Below are 21032 nucleotides of genomic sequence, written 5' to 3'. Positions count from 1 at the left end.
AGGGGTATGGAAAAGGAGAGTAATAATCAGACTGATTAAAAAAAACAGCAAAGTTATCGTCTGTAAGATAAGAGTACTCTTTAAATGTCCCACATCTGTGTGATGATAACCATCCCTCTGTAAGAACATCCTGTATCACAAAGTTCTAGGCTTCAGTAATTGAAAAGAGAATATGTCCTTTAAGAGCAGGAAGCCAATTATTTCTTTAAGTGTGTTATTTTTCCCTCAACAAATTGAAGGCAGTGAGTAAGTGACATAGTATACTCAGTGAGCTTAAAGAGTAAAAACCTCCCTTTGGAAAAGTGACCATTGCCATACAAGGTGGGACATGGTCCTGAGCACTGAAAAATCTCAAAAACAGCTAACAAGTGAAATGTCAACATCGTTCTAACATCATGAGACTAAAACACATCAAGGCTCTTGATCAAACAGAACACATATTTTTTCTCCAAGCATTCATCAGAGGAAAACTCAACAGAGACTTCTAAAGAGCTAAGAAGATGGGAAGTGGTAGTCAGAGCCTCTTCCCATCTGCTCCTTGAGCTCTAGGGAGAACATTACTTTCATAAAGAGAATGTATTCTTTAGTAAAGTCGATTCATCATGTCCACCCTGACCCAGACCACAGCAAGTTGCCAAGCCCAGGAGAATTTGAAGCATAATGCTTACCCAGCCCCTTGTGAATCCCAGTCTTGTCTTTAGAATGCTTTCTTTTCCCTCGATGCTCCAGGAAAGGAAGGCCTCCTATCGTTTCAAAACACAGCTTCTTGTTGATGAAGAGGAAGAGGACGGCCAGAAGAACAATAAAGACCCCAACAGCAGACAAGAAGCCAATGGCTTCAGGAGTGACTGGTGAGAGAACACAAAGAAAAAAATATCATCACAATGAGAATGACCTAAGTTTCAGTTCTAACAAATTGTGATCAATGCTATTCAGAACTTTTACTTTTATTAATGAGAAATGACAAACACTCTACAAGTCCTGACTCTGGCTGACATCCCCCAAGACTGTGTACCGGGAAAAGGAAAAGGACTGTTGGCCAGTACATCCTGTGATGCTGGCTCCTCAGATGAGAGACCTCTATACCTTTGAATGTGTAGTTTCTTCTACCTGGAGTACAACTCTTCTTGCTCCTGTCCTCAGCCCAGTATTCAACTTCAAACACACAATTAAGACAGAGTTCAATCAAATGGGTTTAGCTGGACATGGTTGACCAGTGTTATAAAAGCAAGTCTCCAAAAATGCAGCTGCCTAAAGCTTACACAATCATCACTTGAGACAAATTTTCAGATAAATAATTCTATCAATATTAGCGATTGGAGGGAAAGTCATTTCCTGGATACATTTTTGCAAATCCGCTGTGCAATCTGATCATGGTTATTAACAGCAATAAGAAAATTAATAATTCATGCCATCCATATAAGAAATGCAAATTGTAGTTTTGACTACTAATATTTTAGAATTTTGGCAGATGAAATTCCATTTCTTCCTTCCCCTCCTCCTCCTCATCAGTATCAAAAAACTCTGCCCTTTAACTGACCTGCCTAAGTACTACCCAGTATGCCTCAAAGAGTCCCAGCCATTGCATTCAGCTATGAGTATATATAACAGGGAGACCAGAGGAGCTAGTTCAGAGTTTAGAGAAGAATCCTCTAAGGAAGTGACATTTGAGCCAAAGTAACATTCAGTAAAGACATCCAGAAATTAACTTGTATAAAGGGTTAGATTACAGAACAAATGTCATTAAGAATGATTCAAGGGAATTGGGTATATGTGAACGCTTATGAAAATAAATCTCCTAAGAGCAGCTTTAATCAGTGGGCAGGTTTAATATATGATTTAATAATACAAATAATACAAAGCCTTAATAATATGAAGGGATAATACTCACTTAACCTTACTATCCAGATAAATAGAGAAAAGATTAATCAAACCAATCTCAACACCTTGAAAAGATAAAGAAATAAATGATACTGCCTTACTGAATCAACCTAGTGGCAAGCCAATATAAGAACAAACAAAACAAAACAAAAATAGCAGGCAAGATAATAGCTTTATAGTCTGCAAAATAACAACAGTGCCTGCTATCAAAACCAACACATACCATGAAAAATAAAGTACATGCATATTGATTATGCCCTCTCCCTTCAGAAGCAGTACCCGGTAGCAGTAATTATAGGCAAGGGATCAGCAGTCACAGCGCTTGGTTGAAATGACATACCACTTACTATCTGTGTGGCCTTCGGCAAATTATTTAACCTCTTTGTGCTTCAGTGTGCTAAACTATAAAAGGAGAAAATAAACACTGCTACATCAAAGATTAACAGAGGTAACACATGGAAAGTAATTGATGTGGCACTTGACAAACAGAGTCCTTAAATAGGAGTAAACCATCTTTCTCATCACCAACTTTCCAGAGCTACTAAAATATCTAGGAGCAGTCAAATATGGGATGGACCAGCTGCTTTGTACTCAGTCTGAGGTCTGGATCCCATCCTCCTCTTCTCTCTAGCTTTTTGCGCTTCACTCCTATACTGTCAGCCACTCTCCCTTGTGAATGCAGTGTCTTTCTCATTTGCATGAGAAATGAACCAGGTGTCTCCCATCCTTTAAAATTCCCTCCTCACCACCACATGCTCCTCAACCACACCCCTTTATCTTCTTCTTTCCACAATCAACCATCTTCAAAGTATTTTCTGCACTCATCACCATTTTTTTTTTCTGAGACAGAGTCTTACTCCATCACACAGGCTACAATGCAGTGGCGCGATCCTGGCTCACTGCAACCTCCGCCTCCTGAGTTTAAGCGATTCTCATGCCTCAGCCTCTTGAGTAGCTGGGATTTCAGGCGTGCGCCACCATACCCAGCTAATTTTGGTATTTTTAGTAGAGACGGGGTTTCGGTATATTCCCCAGGCTGGTCTTGAACTCCTGACCTCAAGTGATCTGCCCACCTCGGCCTCCCAAAGTGCTGGGATTACAGGCATGAGCCACCGCACCCAGCCTCATCTCCACTTTCTTACCTCTAAAGTTCCTGGTACTCTATACCTAGATTCCCACTGACCTCCCTGTTTCTAACCTTGCCCCCTCAAGTCCATTCTCCACACAATAGCCAGAATAATCATTCTGAAATGTATAAGTCATTTCGTTTATAAGTTTGTTCAATTGCCCTTCTAAAGCCTCCTGTAGCAGGTTGAGCTGTGGCCTCAAGTACATATGTTCACCATGAGTCTCAGAAGGCGACCCTATATGGAATAAAGGTCTTTGAAGATGTAATTAGGGTAAGGATTTTGAAATGAGTTCATCCCAGATTAGGGTAGCACCTAAATTCAATGATGAGTGTCCTTATGAGACAGCAAAAAAAAGAAGGCATGGAGAGATGAAAGCCACATGAAGCCCAGGGCAGAGATTCGAGTTACAAAACCTCGAGTTAAGGAGTGCGAAGGGTGGCCAGCAGTCACCAGAAGCTAAGAGACAGGCACAGAACAGATTCTCCCTCAGAGCCTCCAGAGAACCAACCTGCCAACACCTTGATTTTGAACTGCTGGCCTCCAAAACTGTGAGAGTAGATTTCTGTTGTCTTAAGTCACCAAGTTTGTGGTAATTTGTTGCAATAACAACCCTAGGAAACTAATGCACCATCCAATGGCATCCCATTACCCAGAGGACAAAATCTGAATTCCCTAACTCAGATTACAAGGCCCTTCATGACCTGGATACTGATTCCAGTCTTTATCGCTCATCACTCTCCAACATCAAACTCTTTCTTGTTGCTGTGTTCACCTATTTCTGGTTCCCCAAACGTAGGTCACACCTCCAGATCTTTGCATATTTCAACTCCCTGGGACAACTGCTCCTCTGGCTAATCTGATACCATGCTTCCTTTGAAACCTTTCTTGTTCTTCTAGACAAAGCTGGATGCTTCTACAGTGTGTTGCCACCTACCAAGCCCTTGACAGCTTCTTCAACCAATTTCAAATGTTAAATTTTAAACTTTATAAGAACAGGGACTATGTCTGAGTTACTCATTGTACTCTCAGCAGCTAGCAAAAGGTAAACATTCAATAAATAATTTGTTGCCTGAATAAATGTTGGAACTCTTCTATGTTATAACACATTGGTCAATGTGCCTGTCAGTGAAAACTCCTGGAAAGACATACCTCAAGGGTGTCAGCAAAACTACCAACATAGGATATGATTTACGTTAAGATAGGTCTTAGGAAAAAGAGGATTCATGTATAAGCAGAAACATCTGCATCTTATAATGTCATTAATTAATGAAATTAAATTTTTATTTTTGAATAAAGGATCTTTTTCCATCATAAAAGCAGCATGAAACTCATTACATAAAATCTGCAAAATATGGAAAAAGATAAAACAACTCACTACTAAGATTTTGTGTGCTTCCTTTCAGTCACTTTATCTACGTGGCAAATATAAAATTGTAAAGACCTCACTGTTTTGGCTTATAAATATTTGTATTTATTAAAAAGTTTTAATTATTTTTAAATAAGTTAAAGAAAAAATAAGTAATTCATGCATAGAGTAGAATGTTTGGAAAATATTAGAAAATATAAAAATGATGATAATGTTCAATCTTATCACCTGTCACGGTTAATATTTTAGCTTGGTAAATAATTTTTTCTTAACTTTTTTTAATCATAATTGAGATACTATTTCATATGCTTATATTAATGAATTTAATGTAAAAACATTCACAGATTGAAGGTAATATGAAGAGATTATTCAATATAATCTCCAAAGACACAAGAAAAAGTGTAGAAAATGGCCCTTATGTTACTCAAAATAACTCTGCTTTTTTGGAGAAGAAACATTTTTGTTAATAACAATTCTTGTAGTAATGGCTTAACTATGGATGGGTATAACATTTTTAAGTAAGTCCCAATATTTTTTTCTTCCCAAAACTATACAGACATTGCTCCATTACCTTTTAGCCTTAATGCTCCATAAATAAGTGTGATGATGCAGCTTACTTTTCATTTCTCTGTGGGCAACAGAATTTTTCAGTCTGTATGCTACTAGAAGCTTTTCCTTTATAACACAAAAATTTTACCAGAATGTATCTTTCTGTGAGTCTCTTTTGTTCATTTTTCCTGGAAGCCAGATTTCATCAGATATCCACAATTTTTTTTTCAAGCTTAGGAGAGTTTTCTTCAATTGCATCTTCGATAATTTATTCTATTTCAACTGCTCTTGTTCCATCTTAAACTACATTACTATTTCTTCAGCTACAAACTTTCATTTTTCCCTATTTGTTTTTTCCTCTACAATCTGACAGATATTAAACATTCCCTACACATTTTCACTAAGTTAAAGAAGTTAAAACATGCTTATAACCGCTCTGGCATATGCACTATTATGACCTCTGAATAACTGAGTCAGAGACAAACAGTTAAGATACGGTCTTTCTCCATGCTTTCAGGTTGGGGCAGGGGTGAGGGATGGGGAACACTAGAAATAAGTTCAAGTCTAGCTAAGGAAAGAGAAAGCTTAGTTCAGTTAGAGAAAGGTTAGAGAAAGGCAAGTTTGGTTATTTCAAAAGAGTTCATGTTTCTTCCGGAATCTATTAATTTCAATTTCATCTTTTTCTGTGCTTATGAGTACTTAGTGAGAAGTCTAAAGAAGTGCATGAAGGACTCTTAGCCACAGCTATGTTAAACTGTAGATTTGATTACGTGCTTTCTAAATAAGTAGAGTGTCATAGAAATGACTCAGAAGGCGGCAACACAAGACTTATAGGATTGCCTAATCAGGGTTGCACAAAAAGGGCCCTGTTTAGACATGTTTAAAATTCCAAATATAACTCAGCAATTCCACTCCTAGGTATGCACCCAAGAGAATTGAAAATGCAGTCATACCTTGGATATAGTGCAGGTTTAGCTCCAGACCATCACAATAAAGCAAAAATCACAACAAAGCAAGTCACACAATTTTTTTATTTCCCAGTGCACATAAAAGTTATGTTTACACTATACTGTAGTTTCTTAAATGTGCAATAGCAGAATATCTTTAAAAAACCATGTGCATACCTTAATTAAAAATACTTTATTGCTAAAAAAAAAAAAAGCTAAAAATCACTGATCCCTCAGTGAAACATAATCTTTTTATTTATGGAGGATGTCTCAATGTTATGGCTGTTGAATGATCAGGACAGGTAGTTGCTGAAGGTTGGGGTGGCTGTTACCTTAAAATAAGACAACAATGAAGTTTGCCTCATCAATTGACTCTTCCTTTCATGAAAGATTTCTCTGTAGCATATGATGCTGTTTGAGAGCATTTTATCCACAGCAGAACGTCTTTCAAAATCCTCTCAAACTCTTCCACTGCTATATCAACTAAGTTTATGCAGCATCCTAAATCCTTTGTTGTCATTTCAACAATGTTCACAGCATCTTCACTAGGAGTGGATTCTATCTCAAGAAACCACTTTCTTTGTTTATCTATAGGAAGGCCACTTTTCATCTGTTCAAGTTTGAGCATGAGATTGCAACAATTCAGTCACATCGTTAGGCTCCATTTCTAATTCCAGCTCACTGGCTATTTCCATCACATTTGCAGTTACTTCTTCCACTGAAATCTTGAGCCCCACAAAGTCATCCAAGAGGGTTAGAATCAACTTCTTCCAAACTCCTGTTAATATTGATATTTTGAGCTCCCATGAATCATAAATGTCCTTAATAGCATCTAGAATGGTGAACCTTTCCAAATGTTTTCAATGTGCTTTGCCCATATGAGTCAGAGGAATCACTATCTATGGAAGTTATAGCCTTCCAAAACATATTTCTTAAATAATGAGCTTGAAAGTTGAACTTACTCCTTGAACCATTGGCTGCAGAGTGGATGTTGTGTTAGCAGGAATGTAAACAATATTTTTCTCCTTATACATCTCCATCAGAGCTCTTGCATGACCGGGTGCATTGTCAGTGAGCAGTAATATTTTGAAAGGAGTCTCCTTTTTCTGAGCAGTAAGTCTCAACAGCGGGTTTACAATATTCAGTAAACCATTCTATAAATAGATGTGCTGTCATCCAGGCTTTGTTGTTCCATTTCTAAAGCACAGGCAGACAAGACTGAGCATAATTCTTAAGGGTCCTGGAATTTTTTGAATGGTCAATGAGCATTGGCTTCAATTTAAAGTCACCAGCTACATTAGCCCTTACCAACAGGGCCAGCTTGCCCTTTGAAGCTTTGAAGCCAGGCATTGACGTCTCCTCTCTAGCCATGAAAATCCTAGGTGGCCTCTTCTTCCAATAGAAGACTGTTTGGTCTACATTGAAGATCTGATCTTACGTAGACCATCTGTATAACTTGCTGCTGCTACATCAGCACTTGCTGCTTCACCTTGCTCTTTCATGTAATGGGGATGGCTTTTTTCCTTGAACCTCAGGAACCAACCCCTTCTGGCTTCAAGCTTTTCTTCTGCACCTTCCTGACCTCTCTCAGCCTTCATAGAATTAAAGAGACTTAGGGTTTTACTCTGGATTAGGCATTGCCTTAAGGGAATGCTATAGCTGGTTTCATTTTCTATCTAGACCAGTAAAACCTTCTCCATATCAGCAATAAGGCTATTTTGCTTCCTTATCATTTGTGTGTTCACTGGAGTAGCACTTTTAATTCTCTTCAAGACTTTTCCTTTGCATTCACAACTTGGCTAGCTGTTTGGTACAAGAGATCTAGCTTTTGGCTTATCTCAGCTTTGGGCATGTCTTGCTCATGAAGTATAATAATTTTCAGCTTTTGATTTAAAGCGAGAGACTCTTGCTTTCACTTAAATACTTAGAGGCCATTGGAGGGTTGTTAATTGGCCTAATTTTAACATTGTTGTGTCTCAAGGAATAGGAAGGCCTGAGGAGAGGGAGAGAGATGGAGGAATAACTGGTCAGTGGGGCAGTCAGAACTTACACAATATTTATTGATTAAGTTATTCCATGGACACTATTGCAGTTCTAGAAATTGACCCTAAGGAAATGGAGATACATAAACTGCTTGACAAATACATCAAAATAACCATCTTTAAAAAGCTCAGTGAGCTATAAGAAAACACAAATAGACTAATTAAATCAGGAAAACAATATGTGAGCAAAATGAGAAGTACAACTAATAAATAGAAGCCAGAAGAAATAAAGAACCAAACACAAATACTAGAATTGAAGATACAATGTCTGAACTGAAGAGAGAGCTTCAACTTACTCAAGCAGAATAAAGAATGAGTGAACTCAAAGACAAGTCATCTGACATTATCCAGTCAGAGGAACAAAAAGAAAAGAATGAAAAGAGTAAAGAAAGTTTACAAGACTCATGAGACACTCTCAGGTGAACAAATATATGCATTATGGAAGTCCAAAAAGGAGAATATAGAAAGGGGCAAAGAGTATATTTAAGGAAATAATCACCAAAACTTCCTAAATACTGGGAGGAACATAGACATCCAGATTTATGAATCTCAAAACTCTCTAGATTGAACACAAAAAGATCTATACCGAGACACATTAGAATTAAACTGTCAAAAGTCAAAGAGAAAAATTTTGAAAGAATCAAGAGAAAAGCCACATGTCACATTCAAGAGACCCCCAAACAGACTATCAGATAATTTCCCAGCAGAAACCTTGCAGGACAGAAGACAATGGGATGATATAAGTACTGGGAGAAAAACTACAAAACAAAAATATTTACCTGGCAAAACTTTTTTTTTCAACTTTTAAGTTCAGGGATACATGTGCAGGTTTTTTATATAGCTAAATTGGCATGTCACAGGGGTTGGTGTATAGATTACTTCATCACCCAGGTAATAGGCATAGTATCCAATAGGTGGTTTTTCAAATCTTACCCTCCTCCCATTTTCCATCCTCAAGTAGGCCCTGGTGTCTGTTGTTCCCTTCTTTGTGTCCCTATGCTCTCAATGTTTAGCTCTCACTTATAAGTAAGAACAGGCGTTATTTGATTTTCTGTCCCTGTGTTAGTTTACTTAGGATAATGGCCTCCAGCTCCATCCATGTTGCTGCAAAGGACATAATCTCATTCTTTTTTACAGCTATGTAGTATTCCACAGCATATATGTACCACATTTTCTTTATCAAGTCTACCATTGATGGGCATTTAGGTTGATTCCATGACTTTGCTACTGTGAATGGTGCTGCAATGAACATACGCATGCACATATCTTTATGGTAGAATAATTTATATTCCTTTGGCTATATACTCACTAATGGGATTGGTGGGTTGAATGGTAATTCTGTTTTAAGTTCTTTCAGAAATCACTAACCTGCTTTCCACAATAGCTAAACTAATTTACATTCCCACCAGCAGTGTATAAGTGTTCACTTTTCTCCACAACCTTGCCAGCATCTGTTATTTTTTGACTTTTTAATAATATTCATTGTGACTGGTATACGATGATGTCACTTTGTGGTTTTGATTTGCATTTATATAATGATTAGTGACATTGAGCATTTTTTCACTTACTTGTTGGCCACGTGTATGTCTTTTGAAAAGTGTCTGTTCATGTACTTTGCCCACTCTTTAACAGGGTTGCTCATTTTTGCTTGTAAGTTTTTTTAAGTTTCTTATAGATTCTGAATATTAAACCTTCGTCGGATGGATAGTTTGCAAATAGTTTCTCCTATTCTGTAGGTTGTTAGTTTACTCTGTTGATAGTTTCCTTTGCTGTGCAGAAGCTCTTTCCTTTAATTAGGTCCAAGGTGTCAATTTTTGTCATTGTTGCAATTGCTTTTGGCATCTTTGTCATAAAATCTTTACCAGGATTGATGTCCAGAATGGTATTTCCTAGGTTACCTTCCAGGGTTTTTACAGTGTTAGGTTTTACATTTAAGTCTTTAATCCATCTTGAGTTAATTTTTTGTATATGGTGTAAAGAAGGTGTCCCGTTTTAATTTCCTGCACATGGCTAGCCAGTTATCCCAGCACCATTTATTGAATAGGCAGTCTTTTCCTCATTGCTTATTTTTGTTGACTTTGTCAAAGATCAGATGATTGTAGGTGTATGGCATTACTTCTAGGCTCTCTATTCTGTTCCATTGACACAAGTGTCTGTTTCTGTGCCAATACCATGCTGTTTTGGTTACTGTAGCCTTGTAGGATATTTTGAAATCAAGTAATGTGATGCCTCCCAGTTCTGTCCCAACATCATACTGAATGGGCAAAACCTGGAAGCATTCCCCTTGAAAACCAGCACAAGACAAGGATGGCCTCTCTCATCACTCCTACTCAACATAGTATGGCAGTCATGGCCAGAGCAATCAGGCAAGAGAAAGAAAAAAAGAGCATTCAAATAGGAAGAGAGGAAGTCAAACTATCCATGTTTGCAGATAATATTATTCTATACCTAGAAAACCCCATAGTCTCTGCCCAAAAGCTCCTTGATCTGATAAACAACTTCAGCAAAGTTTCAGGATACAAAATAAATGTATGAAAATCACTGGCATCCCTATACACAAGTAATATCCAAGCTCAGAGCCAATCAAGAACAAAATCCCATTCACAATAGACACAAAAAGAATAAAATACCTCAGAATACAGCTAACCAGGAAAGTGAAGGATCTCTACTATGAGAACTACAAAACACTGCTCAAAGAAATTAGAGATGACACAAACAAACAGGAAAACATTCCACGCTCATGGGTAGGAAGAATCAATATTTTTTAAATGGACATACTGCCCAAAGCAATTTATAGATTCAATGCTATTTCTATCAAACTACCAGTGACATTCTTCACAGAATCAGAAAAAACTACTTTAAAATTCATATGCAAACAAAAAAGAGCCTGAATGAAGAAGGCAATCCTAAGCAAAAAACCAAAACTGTTCTTTAAGAATGAAAAAGATATAAAGACTTTCCCAAATAAAAACTGAGTTAAGGAAGCTGAAGTGGGCAGATCACTTGAGAACAAGAGTTCGAGACCAGCCTGAGCAACATGGAAAGACCACATCTCTACAAAAAATTTAAAAGTCAGGCATGGTGGCGTAGACATGTAGTCTCAGTTATTATACTTGGGAGGCTAAGGTGGGAGGATCACTTGAGCCTGGGAGGTCAAGGCTGCAGTGAACCCATGATTGCACCACTGCACTCCAGCCTGGGTGACAGAGTGAAACCCTGTCCCCCGAGCCCCACAAAAAAACTAAGGTAGTGCATCACCATTAGACCTGCCTTACAAGAAGTACTCAAGGGAATTCTTCAAGTGGAAATGAAAAGATGCTAAAGAACACAAAAAGAATATGAAAATATAAAACTCACTACTAAAGGTAAATATAAACACAGAATATTGTGCTACTGTAGTGGCAGTGCATAAATCTCATTTAACACAAGAATGTAAATTAAAAGAAAAGATAGTAAGAATAACTATAACCACAGAAATTTGTTCATAAAAACATAACATACCAAGAAACAAAATATGACATCAGTTGCACAAAGCGTTGGGGGAAGACATAAAGTGCAGAACTTGTGTATGTGATTGAAGTTATCAGCTTAAAATACACTGCTATAACTATAAACTGTTCAATGTAAACTCCATAACAAAAAAGTACAGTAGATGCACACAAGATAAAAAAATTAATCAAAGCACACCACTATAAAAAAAATCAAAACACAAAGAAAGACACTAAGAGAAAAAGAGAGGAAGAAGAGAACTACAAAAGAGACAGAAAACAATTAACAATATGGCAATATTAAGCCCTTATCTATCAATAATTCCATTAAACATAAGTGAACTAAATGTTCCAATTAAAAGACATATAATGGCTGAATAGATTAAAACAAAAAACAAGACCTAACTATATGCCACATATAAAAGAGTCACGTTAGATTTAAGGACACACATAGGCTGAAAAGGAAAACGGTAGATAAAGATATTCCATGCAAATAGTAACCAAAAGACAGCAAAGTAGCTATACTCATATTAGACAAAATGGACACTAAGACAAAAACTGTCACAAGAGACAAAGAAGGGCATTTCATAATGACAAAAGGGTCAATTCTACAGGGATCTATAACAACAAAAATATATATGCTCCAAACATGAAAACACCCAAAATATAAAACAAACATGGACAAATCTGAAGTGAAAAATAGGTAGCAATGCAATATAATAAAAGACGTCAATATCCTACTCTCTATAATGTATAGACCATCTAGACAAAAAAAATCAATAAACAGCAGAACTAAATAACACTACAGGCCAAATGGACCTAACAGATACATACAGAACATTCCACCCAATAGCAGCAGAGTAATCATTCTTCTCAATTACACACAGAACATTCTACAGCATGGATAACATGCTAGGTCACAAAACAATTCTTAACAAACTTAAGAAGACTGAAATCATTACAAATACATTTTTCAGTCACAATGAAATAAAACTGAAATAACAGAAAAAATGGGAAATTCACAAATACATGGAAATTAAATAACACACGCAAATAATTATGAGGTCAAAGAATGAATCAAAAAGGAAATTAATATTTATCAAGACACAAAAAATACAACATATGAAATCATATGTGACTCAGGAAAGCAGTACTAGAAGAGAAGTTTAAAGCAATAAATACGTACATTAAAGGAGAAAGATCTCAAATAAAAAACCTAACTATATACCTCAAGAAACAGAAAAATAAAAAAAACACTAAACAAAAAATTAGCAGAAGGAAGAAAATAGTAAAGGTAATATCAGAAAAAAAATGGACTAGAGAATGGAAGAACAATTTTAAAAATTGAAAAAACTGAGTTGTTTTTCTGAAAAGATAAACAAAATCAACAAACCCTTAGCTGAACTAAGAAAAAAAAAGAGAACTCAAAATCAGAAATGAAAGGGAAGATATTACAACTGAACCTACAATTAAAAAGAATCATAAATGAATATTATGAATAATTACACATAAATGAATTAGACAACTTAGAAGAAATGGAGAAGTTCCTAACAATATACGACCTACCTAAAACAAGAAGTAACAGAAAGCCTGAACAAACCAATGACAAATTAGGATATTGAAGGAATAATCAAAAAACTCCCAACAAAGTCGAGCCCAGGACAAGATGGCTTCATAAGTTTATTCTAACAAACATTTAAAGAATTAATAACAATCCTAAAACTCTTAAAAAGAGAAGAAGAGGGAACATTTCCAAACTCATTTTATGAGGCCATTATCACCAAACACCAACACCAGACAAAACCACCACAAGAAAATAAAACTAGAGGCCAATTTCCCTGATAAATGAATATACAAAAATCTTCAACAAAAACACTAGCAAACTGAATTCTACAGCACATTAAAAGGATCATACATCAAGATCAACTGAGATTTATCCCTGTGATGCAAGGATGGTTCCACATACACAAATCAATCCATGAAATATGCCTCATTAACATAATGAAAGATAAAAATCACATAATCATCTCATTAGATGCAGAAAAAGCATCTGACAAAATTCAACATTGTCTCGTAATTGAAAAACTCTCAATAAGTATAGAAGGAACTTACTTCAACAAAATCAGGGCCACTTATTCAAAGCCCACAGGTAACATCACTTCAACAATGAAAAGTGGAAAGCTTCCCTCTAAGATCCAAAATAAGACAAGGATGACCATACTCCCATCATCAAAAGTGCTCTCCAATATAGTCCTGAAAGTCCTAACCAGAAAAATTAGGCAAGATAAAGAAATAAAAGTCATCCAAATCAGAATGGAAGCAGTTAAAACTTTCTCTGTCTGCAGATGCCATAAGCTTCTATGTAGAAAACCCTAAAGACTCTTAAAAAAAATAATAAAAAACTGTTAGAAGTAATCAGTGAATTCAGTAATGCTGCAGGATTTAAAAATTAACATATAAAAATCAGTTGTGCTTCTATACACTAACAATGACCTATTTGAATGAGTAATTAGAAAACAATTGCACTTACAATATCAAAAAGAATAAAATACTTAAGAATAAACTTAAGGAGGTGAAAGACTTATACATGGAAAACTACAAAACACTGATGAAAGAAATTTTAAAAGATACAAATAAATGGAAAGACATCCCATGATCATGAATTGGAATAATAAATATTGTCTATTTTAGCAATGTATAGATTTAAAAAAAATCTATAGATTTAATGCAATCCCTGTCAAAATCACAATAGCATGTTTTAAAGCAATAGAAAAAAAATCCTAAAGCTTATTTGAAATCATAAAAGACTCTTAATAGCCAAAGCAATACTGAGTAAGAAAAACAAAAGCTAGAGGTAGCACACTCCCTGATGTCAAAACATATTGCAAAGCTATAGTAATCAAAACAGTATGGCACTTACATAAAAACAGAGAGATAGCTCAATGGAACAGAATAAAGAGCCCAGTGATAAACAGACATGAATATGGTCAACTGATCTTTGACAAGGGTGTCAAGAGTACACAATTGGGAAAGAACAGTCTTTTCCACAAATGGTTCAGTAAAATTGGATATCCACATGCAAAACAATGAAATTGGACCCTTATCTCATACCACACACAAAAATCAACTCGAAATGGATTAAAGACTTAAACATAAGACCTGAAACAATAACACTTTTAGAAGAAAACGTAGTTTTAAAAGCTGCTAAACACTGAACTGGGCAAATCAATTCTTAGATAGGACACCAAAAGCACAGACAACAAAAGCAAAAATAAACAAACAGGATTACATCAAACTAAAAAGTGTCTGCACAGCAAAGGAAACAATTAACCAAATGAAAAGGTAACCTATGGAATGAGAGAAAATATTTTCAGACCATATATCTGATAAAGGATTAATATTAAAAATACATAAGGACCTCCTAAAACTAAATAGCAAACATACCAAATAACCCAATTAATAAATGGGCAAAGGACCTAAATAGGCATTTCTCCAAAGATGGCATGTAAATGACCAACAGGTACTCAAAATCACTAGTCATCAGGGAAATGCAAATCAAAACCACCATGAGATATCACCTCAGATCTGTTAGAATGACCATTATGGAAGAAAGAGAAAGAGAAAAATAAAAGAAAAAATGAGCAAGTGTTGGGGAGGATATGAAGAAAAGGGAACCCTTTTACAGTGTTGATGGGAATGTAAATTGGTACAGACACTATGAAAACCAAGATGGATATTCCTCAAAAAATTAACCATAGAATTACCACTTGACCCAGCAATCTAGCTTGTACATACATTCAAAAAGGAATTAAAATCTGAATCTCAAAAAGATATCTGCACTCCCATGTTCATTGAAGTATTATTCACAATAGCCAAGATACGGAACCAACCTAAGTATCCATCAATGGATGAATGGATAAAGAAAATGTGGTATATACATAAGATAAAATATTATTCAGCCTTAAAAAAAAGAAATCCTGCCATTTGTGACAACATGGATGAACCTAAAGAACATTATGTTAAGTAAAATAAGACACACAGAGAAAGATAAATACAGTACCACATGATCTCATATATGCAATAGATTTATAATAGTCAAACACAAAGAAGCAGAGAGAATGTTAGTTGCCAGTGGCTGGATCAGAAAATGGGGAGTTGTAGTTCAACAAATATCAAGTTTCATTTATACAAACTAAATAAGATCTGGAGATCTACTGTACAATATAGGGCCTATGGTCGACAATACTGTATTGTATATGTAAAAAATTTGCTAAAAGGGTAGATTTTATGTTAAGTATTCTTGACTTCACCCCCAAAATAGTGGGGAGGGACAGTATGAAACTTTTAGAGGCAATGAACAAGTTTATACCATTGATGGTGATGATGGCTTGATCATTTCACAGGTACATACTTATCTGCAAACACATCAAGCTGTCTACACTAAACACCCACAGCTTTTGTATGTTAATCACACCTCAGTAAATCAGTTAAGTACTATATACCATCCTGCTACGGTAAAGACTGAAAAACTGAAGTATTAATACATGCTACATTATGGGTGAACCTTGAAAACATTATTAAAAGGGTCTGAATTTTATGATATATGAATTTTATCTCAAAAAAAGTTTTAAATTCAAAATATATATATTTTTTTAAATCATAATTTCCTTAGATTTTGTTTGAGAGTTATTTCCTTCATATTTAAAGATTCTGCAATTTTATTATTCAACATTTAGAATTAAAAATAAAGTTTAAATATCATAGGTCATGAGAATTGTAGTCAGCACAGTGCTACAATTAATGTGTAACACCGAACAGAGCAAGCCAACAGCTCTATCAGTATAAGCCAAGGTGGCATCTGAGTCTAAACAAAATTAGAGACTTTGACAGGGAAGCTTTAAAGGCATGTTGCATCCCTATATACAAATGCTATAGTGAAGAAAAGCAGTATATATATCATCTGCTATAGATGACAAGGGCACATATGTCAAGAAATTTAAGTGCCATCTGCAGAGTAACTCGTCTAATTATTCCAGTAATTACTAAATTGGAAATCAGATGGCTGTAAAGTTTGGTCACACAGTTCATGCTAAAAACTTCCTCAAAGTTAACTGTATGTCTGGCGTGCCACTGGATAGCCCCATCTGTTGATTTTCAAGCAATGGCTCAAGGAGAAGGCAGAACATATAACGACATAAATAGAGATGCTTCAGCATGTCACACAGTCACTAGATGTTTGTAAATTTCATTCCATGGTTGGTGAAGGGGTAAAAAAAAAAAAAAAAAAAAAAGGCTAACCAATTGCAGCCATCTGACTCACAACAAGAACTAGAAATAAGATTAAAGGAAGCTGAAAATTTATTTAACAAAATAGTAAGGAGGGAACCAGATAACTGAGCAAAAACAATACGAACAACTAGAAAGTAAAGGTATAATTTCACAGGTATTATAAACTTTCTGCCATCACTGTGGGAAGTGTGAGGAATCTCATTAAAAACATGAGGAAAGCCTGAGGTAAATCTAAAATGCCACTTATAGATCCCTCCCATCTTTGAGTATCCATTAACCTGAAAGTTCTCCTTCCAATGAAATAACCTCAATTTCACTCATCCATTTAGAAAGCAGCAGAAGTTTGAAACATTCTATGATGTTTTCAAACAGTCATGCAGCAGAAGTCCCTGACTTAAACCTAAGCTTTGTTTGGATTCTGGTCTTGCTTGAGCATGACTACATTCTCCTCCAGGAATCCACTTCCCTAAGGACCACAGCGCCTCCCAGGAAAGGCAGTGAACAAGGTCAGAGTAGAGGTGACCTGGGTACAGCACAGGTGTCTACCACTCAGGTTGACCCAAGCCCAGACTCCTTCAGTCCCAGGATAAGGAAGTGACAATCAAAGGTATAGCATTAGGTATCAGCAGCTTTTGCAAAACAAGGAGATGTTTTCAAAGGCAATTTCAGCAGCAGTAAGAGGTGAGGCCCTAGACCTCAGAATTCAACAGGACGGTGGAGACAGCAATTGGCTCCAGCAACAGTGCTGGTCACTTTCAGTGTCACCAGCAATTTAGGAGGTCACCATGGGGGAACCAGAGAGAGCAAGAGAGCAAATGCTGTGAACAAAAGGCTTGGTCCACAGGGTACAAGAGAGAGGTCTCCTGGAGACCTCTAGAACTACTTGGCAGGCATTATATGGAGGCTGAAGTTTTCAAAGAGGAGATTAAAAAAAAAATTTGGACCATTTCTCTTGCTTTGACCAGCATAATCACAGATACTACAGTTTATGTTCAGATTTTCTTTGCAATCAACAAAAAGGAGGTAAGAAATTGGAAACCTTTAAGCACTGACAACCAATGTGTCTGTTCTCTATAAAAAGCAACTTAAGGACACAAATTCAAAATATCTGCACAATTAGACTCATTTCTATATTAGTTGTTTATACAACCAACTACAAAATTAAATAAGCCACTTAAAAATTAAAACAGAACAAGTTACACTGAGAGCTTTAATTTTCCTTTTTTGCTATGTGATGCTTCTAGAACTAAAAGAAGAGAAGAACAAAGTCTGTGATACTTCACAGCATATTATTTTGCCAATGTCCTACATCCAGAGCTAGTTAGGCATTATAAGCGTAATAATATTCATAGATACTCAGTCATTTTTCTAAAAATTTCTGAAACTGTGAAATATAAAAAATATATATTTAAAGTTAGGAAAATGGGTGATTCCACTTAAATGTTCTTCCTAGTTAATAACTAACAAAGATACGTTAACTACATGTTAAAACAAATTCTTTGGAAGGAAAAAATAGACCTTTCAAAAAATAGGAAAAAAAGTGGCTTAATGAAACCTAAGTGAGATTTTAACATGTTCCAAAATAAAACATAGCAACATATGGAGTCACTAGCAACCAATCATTTTTCAAAACACTTGAGAACACAACATTTGGGGGTATACATGGGGTGCTATCTTTAATATAATAAAATATGTGTGTTGAAATAAGTCCATCATCTTCTGAGAATTAAGTAACCTATCTGCTTTACATGTTTAAAATGTACATTCTTAGCATTAACACACACAGACACATACACTTCTAGAAGCTGAAAATTATCAGCAAACTTGCTCTCCTTTCCTTTAATACTCAGATGTAGGCTCAGAAGCAGCATTTAATGATGAAAATGGCTGAGATGCACCAATAGTCCATGGAGTGAATCTCTGAGACTTTCCTCACTTGTCTGAGTTTCCCTGCACACTTCAGCTATTCTCCACTCTCTGCAGACCTCTCCATTTTCCTGTATCTTCCCAGATGGGGAAGAGAATAGAAAACCAGCAAAAGGTGATTTGTCAGTTCATAAGGCCACAGTCAACATTTCTGGATGGCTGGGTTTTCAATGGCATGCTTATGTTGCTGAATTTAATTAAGCAATACATGAGCCTTGTACAATTTATGTCATTTGCCAAAAAAAAAAAAAAAAATCAGCATGAATATCACTGTATCAGTTCAACATTGTTGAACTTAATGGCCAGGCACACTGTGGCTCATGCCTATAATCACAACACTTTGTGAGGCTGAGGCAGAAGGATGCTTGAGCCCAGGAGTTCGAAACCAGCCTGGGCAACATGGCGAAACCTGTGTCTACTGAAAACACAAAAATCAGCTGGGCATGGTGGCACCTACCTGTAGTACCAGCTATTCGGGAGGCAGAGGTGGGAGGATCACTTGAGCCTAGGAGGTTGAGGCTGCAGTGAGCAGTGATCACACCACTGCCCTCCATCCTGGGCAACAGAGTGAGACCCTATCTTAAAATATATATATACTGAATATAATATAATTATAGAAATAATTAGGAACATATGCCCAATAAAGACATGTCATGTTGAAATGTCAGAGAATATTCAATCACATTATTTTGGGGGATTGGTTGTTGAGTCAATGGGGCAATTTAACTTTCACATAAAAAGAGAATATTTTTACAAATGAGAGAGATTGAGAGATAAGTCTACTTCAGACAGATAAAAAAAATCTTAGAAGAAAGACATCCGACTTTCTTCAACTCTCCAAAACAAATGCATTTGGAAAACATTTGGAGTGAAATATAATTTTGATTTGTTTGTAACTTTATTTTTCAACTCACAGAAGACTGCCCACACAGTGAGACTAAAACTTTAACAGAATTGTTTGTCACTAATCCAATACCCTTAAAAAGACAAACCATTTTCTTGCAGCCTAAAACAAATATTTTTGAAAAGATGATTATAAAACTCTCCCAATTTTAACTCCTGACCCCCAAAGTAAGGTGTAGAACTGGATGCTTAAGGACTTGCCTAAGTAGTACATGGGACGTCTAGAAATAAGAATACTGAAAGACCCATTCAATCCCAAACTTCTCAGACAACACATTTTCTTGTGTTCAAAAGGTTACCTGTCCACAGATATAAGTTCACCCTGTTACTAAGAATTTGTTGGGAGCATTCAAAATCTGCAGATATTTCAGATGAGAGCAAAAATGCATAGCCCTAACCAATAAAACCAATTATCTAGCGTTAGTGTCCCTTTTTAAAGCTCAGACCACAAACAACCATTTAGGTAACAACCATTGAACAAAACTATCATATATTCAAATAAAATCGGCATCCTTTATCTATTCAAGTTCCTTAGTAGGAACCTTTTCCTACGGGGAAGTTTCTCTAGAGTTAATTTCTGGGGGAAAAGAAAACAAAAACCCTCTTCCAAAACAGATGGGATTCTAATCGATTCTCAGATTTCTCTACTAGAAGTATTTACTGGTTCTTTTTAATTACAAAAAAAGACACCATAAATTGTCTGTTTTACTGTCTGTGCTAATTTCATTTCATTATATCCTTGGAGTAAGCTATTATTTTCCCACTGGTTCCCATGGCATTTTTCATTATCAGCTGCTAATTGTCTAGCATTCACATAGGACTGTGAACCAAGTAGGCTGCCGCGTGGGCCGAAGTTCTAGAGGAAGCTGAACAGCAATAGGATTCAGCATTGTTATTATTGTGACACATTAGAAAATTTCCACCCACTTGCGTGCCCACATCACTCTGCTGCACATCATCTGTACCCAGAGGGGCTGTGCACTGAAGCATGGGAGGCCATCTGTACCAGGCATTCCACTTGGTGATTATCACTACACATCAAGGGAAGATTACACGGGGCCAAAGGGTTGCAGCTGTGAAAGCCATAGGTCTGACTCCATATGGCAAGCATAAGTGTTGATCTGAAAACACAACTACTACAGGCCCATCTATAAGAGTCCTTTATTTCCAACCTTGAGCACAAGTACCTGACTCAACCCAGTTACTCCCCCAAACTTCCCCCATTTACCTTTCCAGAATCAAGGCTAATTTAGAGACGTAAACAATTTTTGAAAGATGTAAAGAGGTTGGAGGCTTTTAAATAGATTTTAACATGTATTGCTCCTTGAAATCATTCCCAGTGGGGATGTGGATATCTGGGGCTAATTACATTTGACCTTATAACTTCAGAAAGGGGCAAACAAAAGCTATTAGAACAGCCCAAACAACATGAAACATTTTACACATTTAGGTCAAGAGGGAGTTGTCAAAGCCTCTTAATTCGCAAAGTAGACAAGAACTAAAAAACTGGG

The 21032-nt window shown here is 36.2% G+C and overlaps 1 protein-coding gene across 11 annotated transcripts in view; it reads right to left on the bottom strand.

Moving 5' to 3' along the window:
• SYT16 (synaptotagmin 16) overlaps positions 1-21032 on the bottom strand; it is a 305125-nt gene that overhangs the window by 146522 nt on the left and 137571 nt on the right. For all 11 annotated transcript variants that reach the window (XR_010150960.1, XM_054666037.2, XM_054666039.2 and 8 more), the window contains one exon: positions 669-848. Coding sequence is in view for 4 of the 11 variants with exons in the window: in XM_054666037.2 (XP_054522012.1) it covers positions 669-848 (180 nt within the window). In the remaining 7 variants the exon portion in view is untranslated. The remainder of the gene's footprint in view (positions 1-668; positions 849-21032) is intronic.

The sequence above is a fragment of the Pan troglodytes genome, chromosome 15 (genome assembly GCF_028858775.2).
Source record: "Pan troglodytes isolate AG18354 chromosome 15, NHGRI_mPanTro3-v2.0_pri, whole genome shotgun sequence".
Classification (NCBI taxonomy): Eukaryota; Metazoa; Chordata; class Mammalia; order Primates; family Hominidae; genus Pan; species Pan troglodytes.
This window is presented reverse-complemented; position numbering and strand designations above follow the sequence as displayed.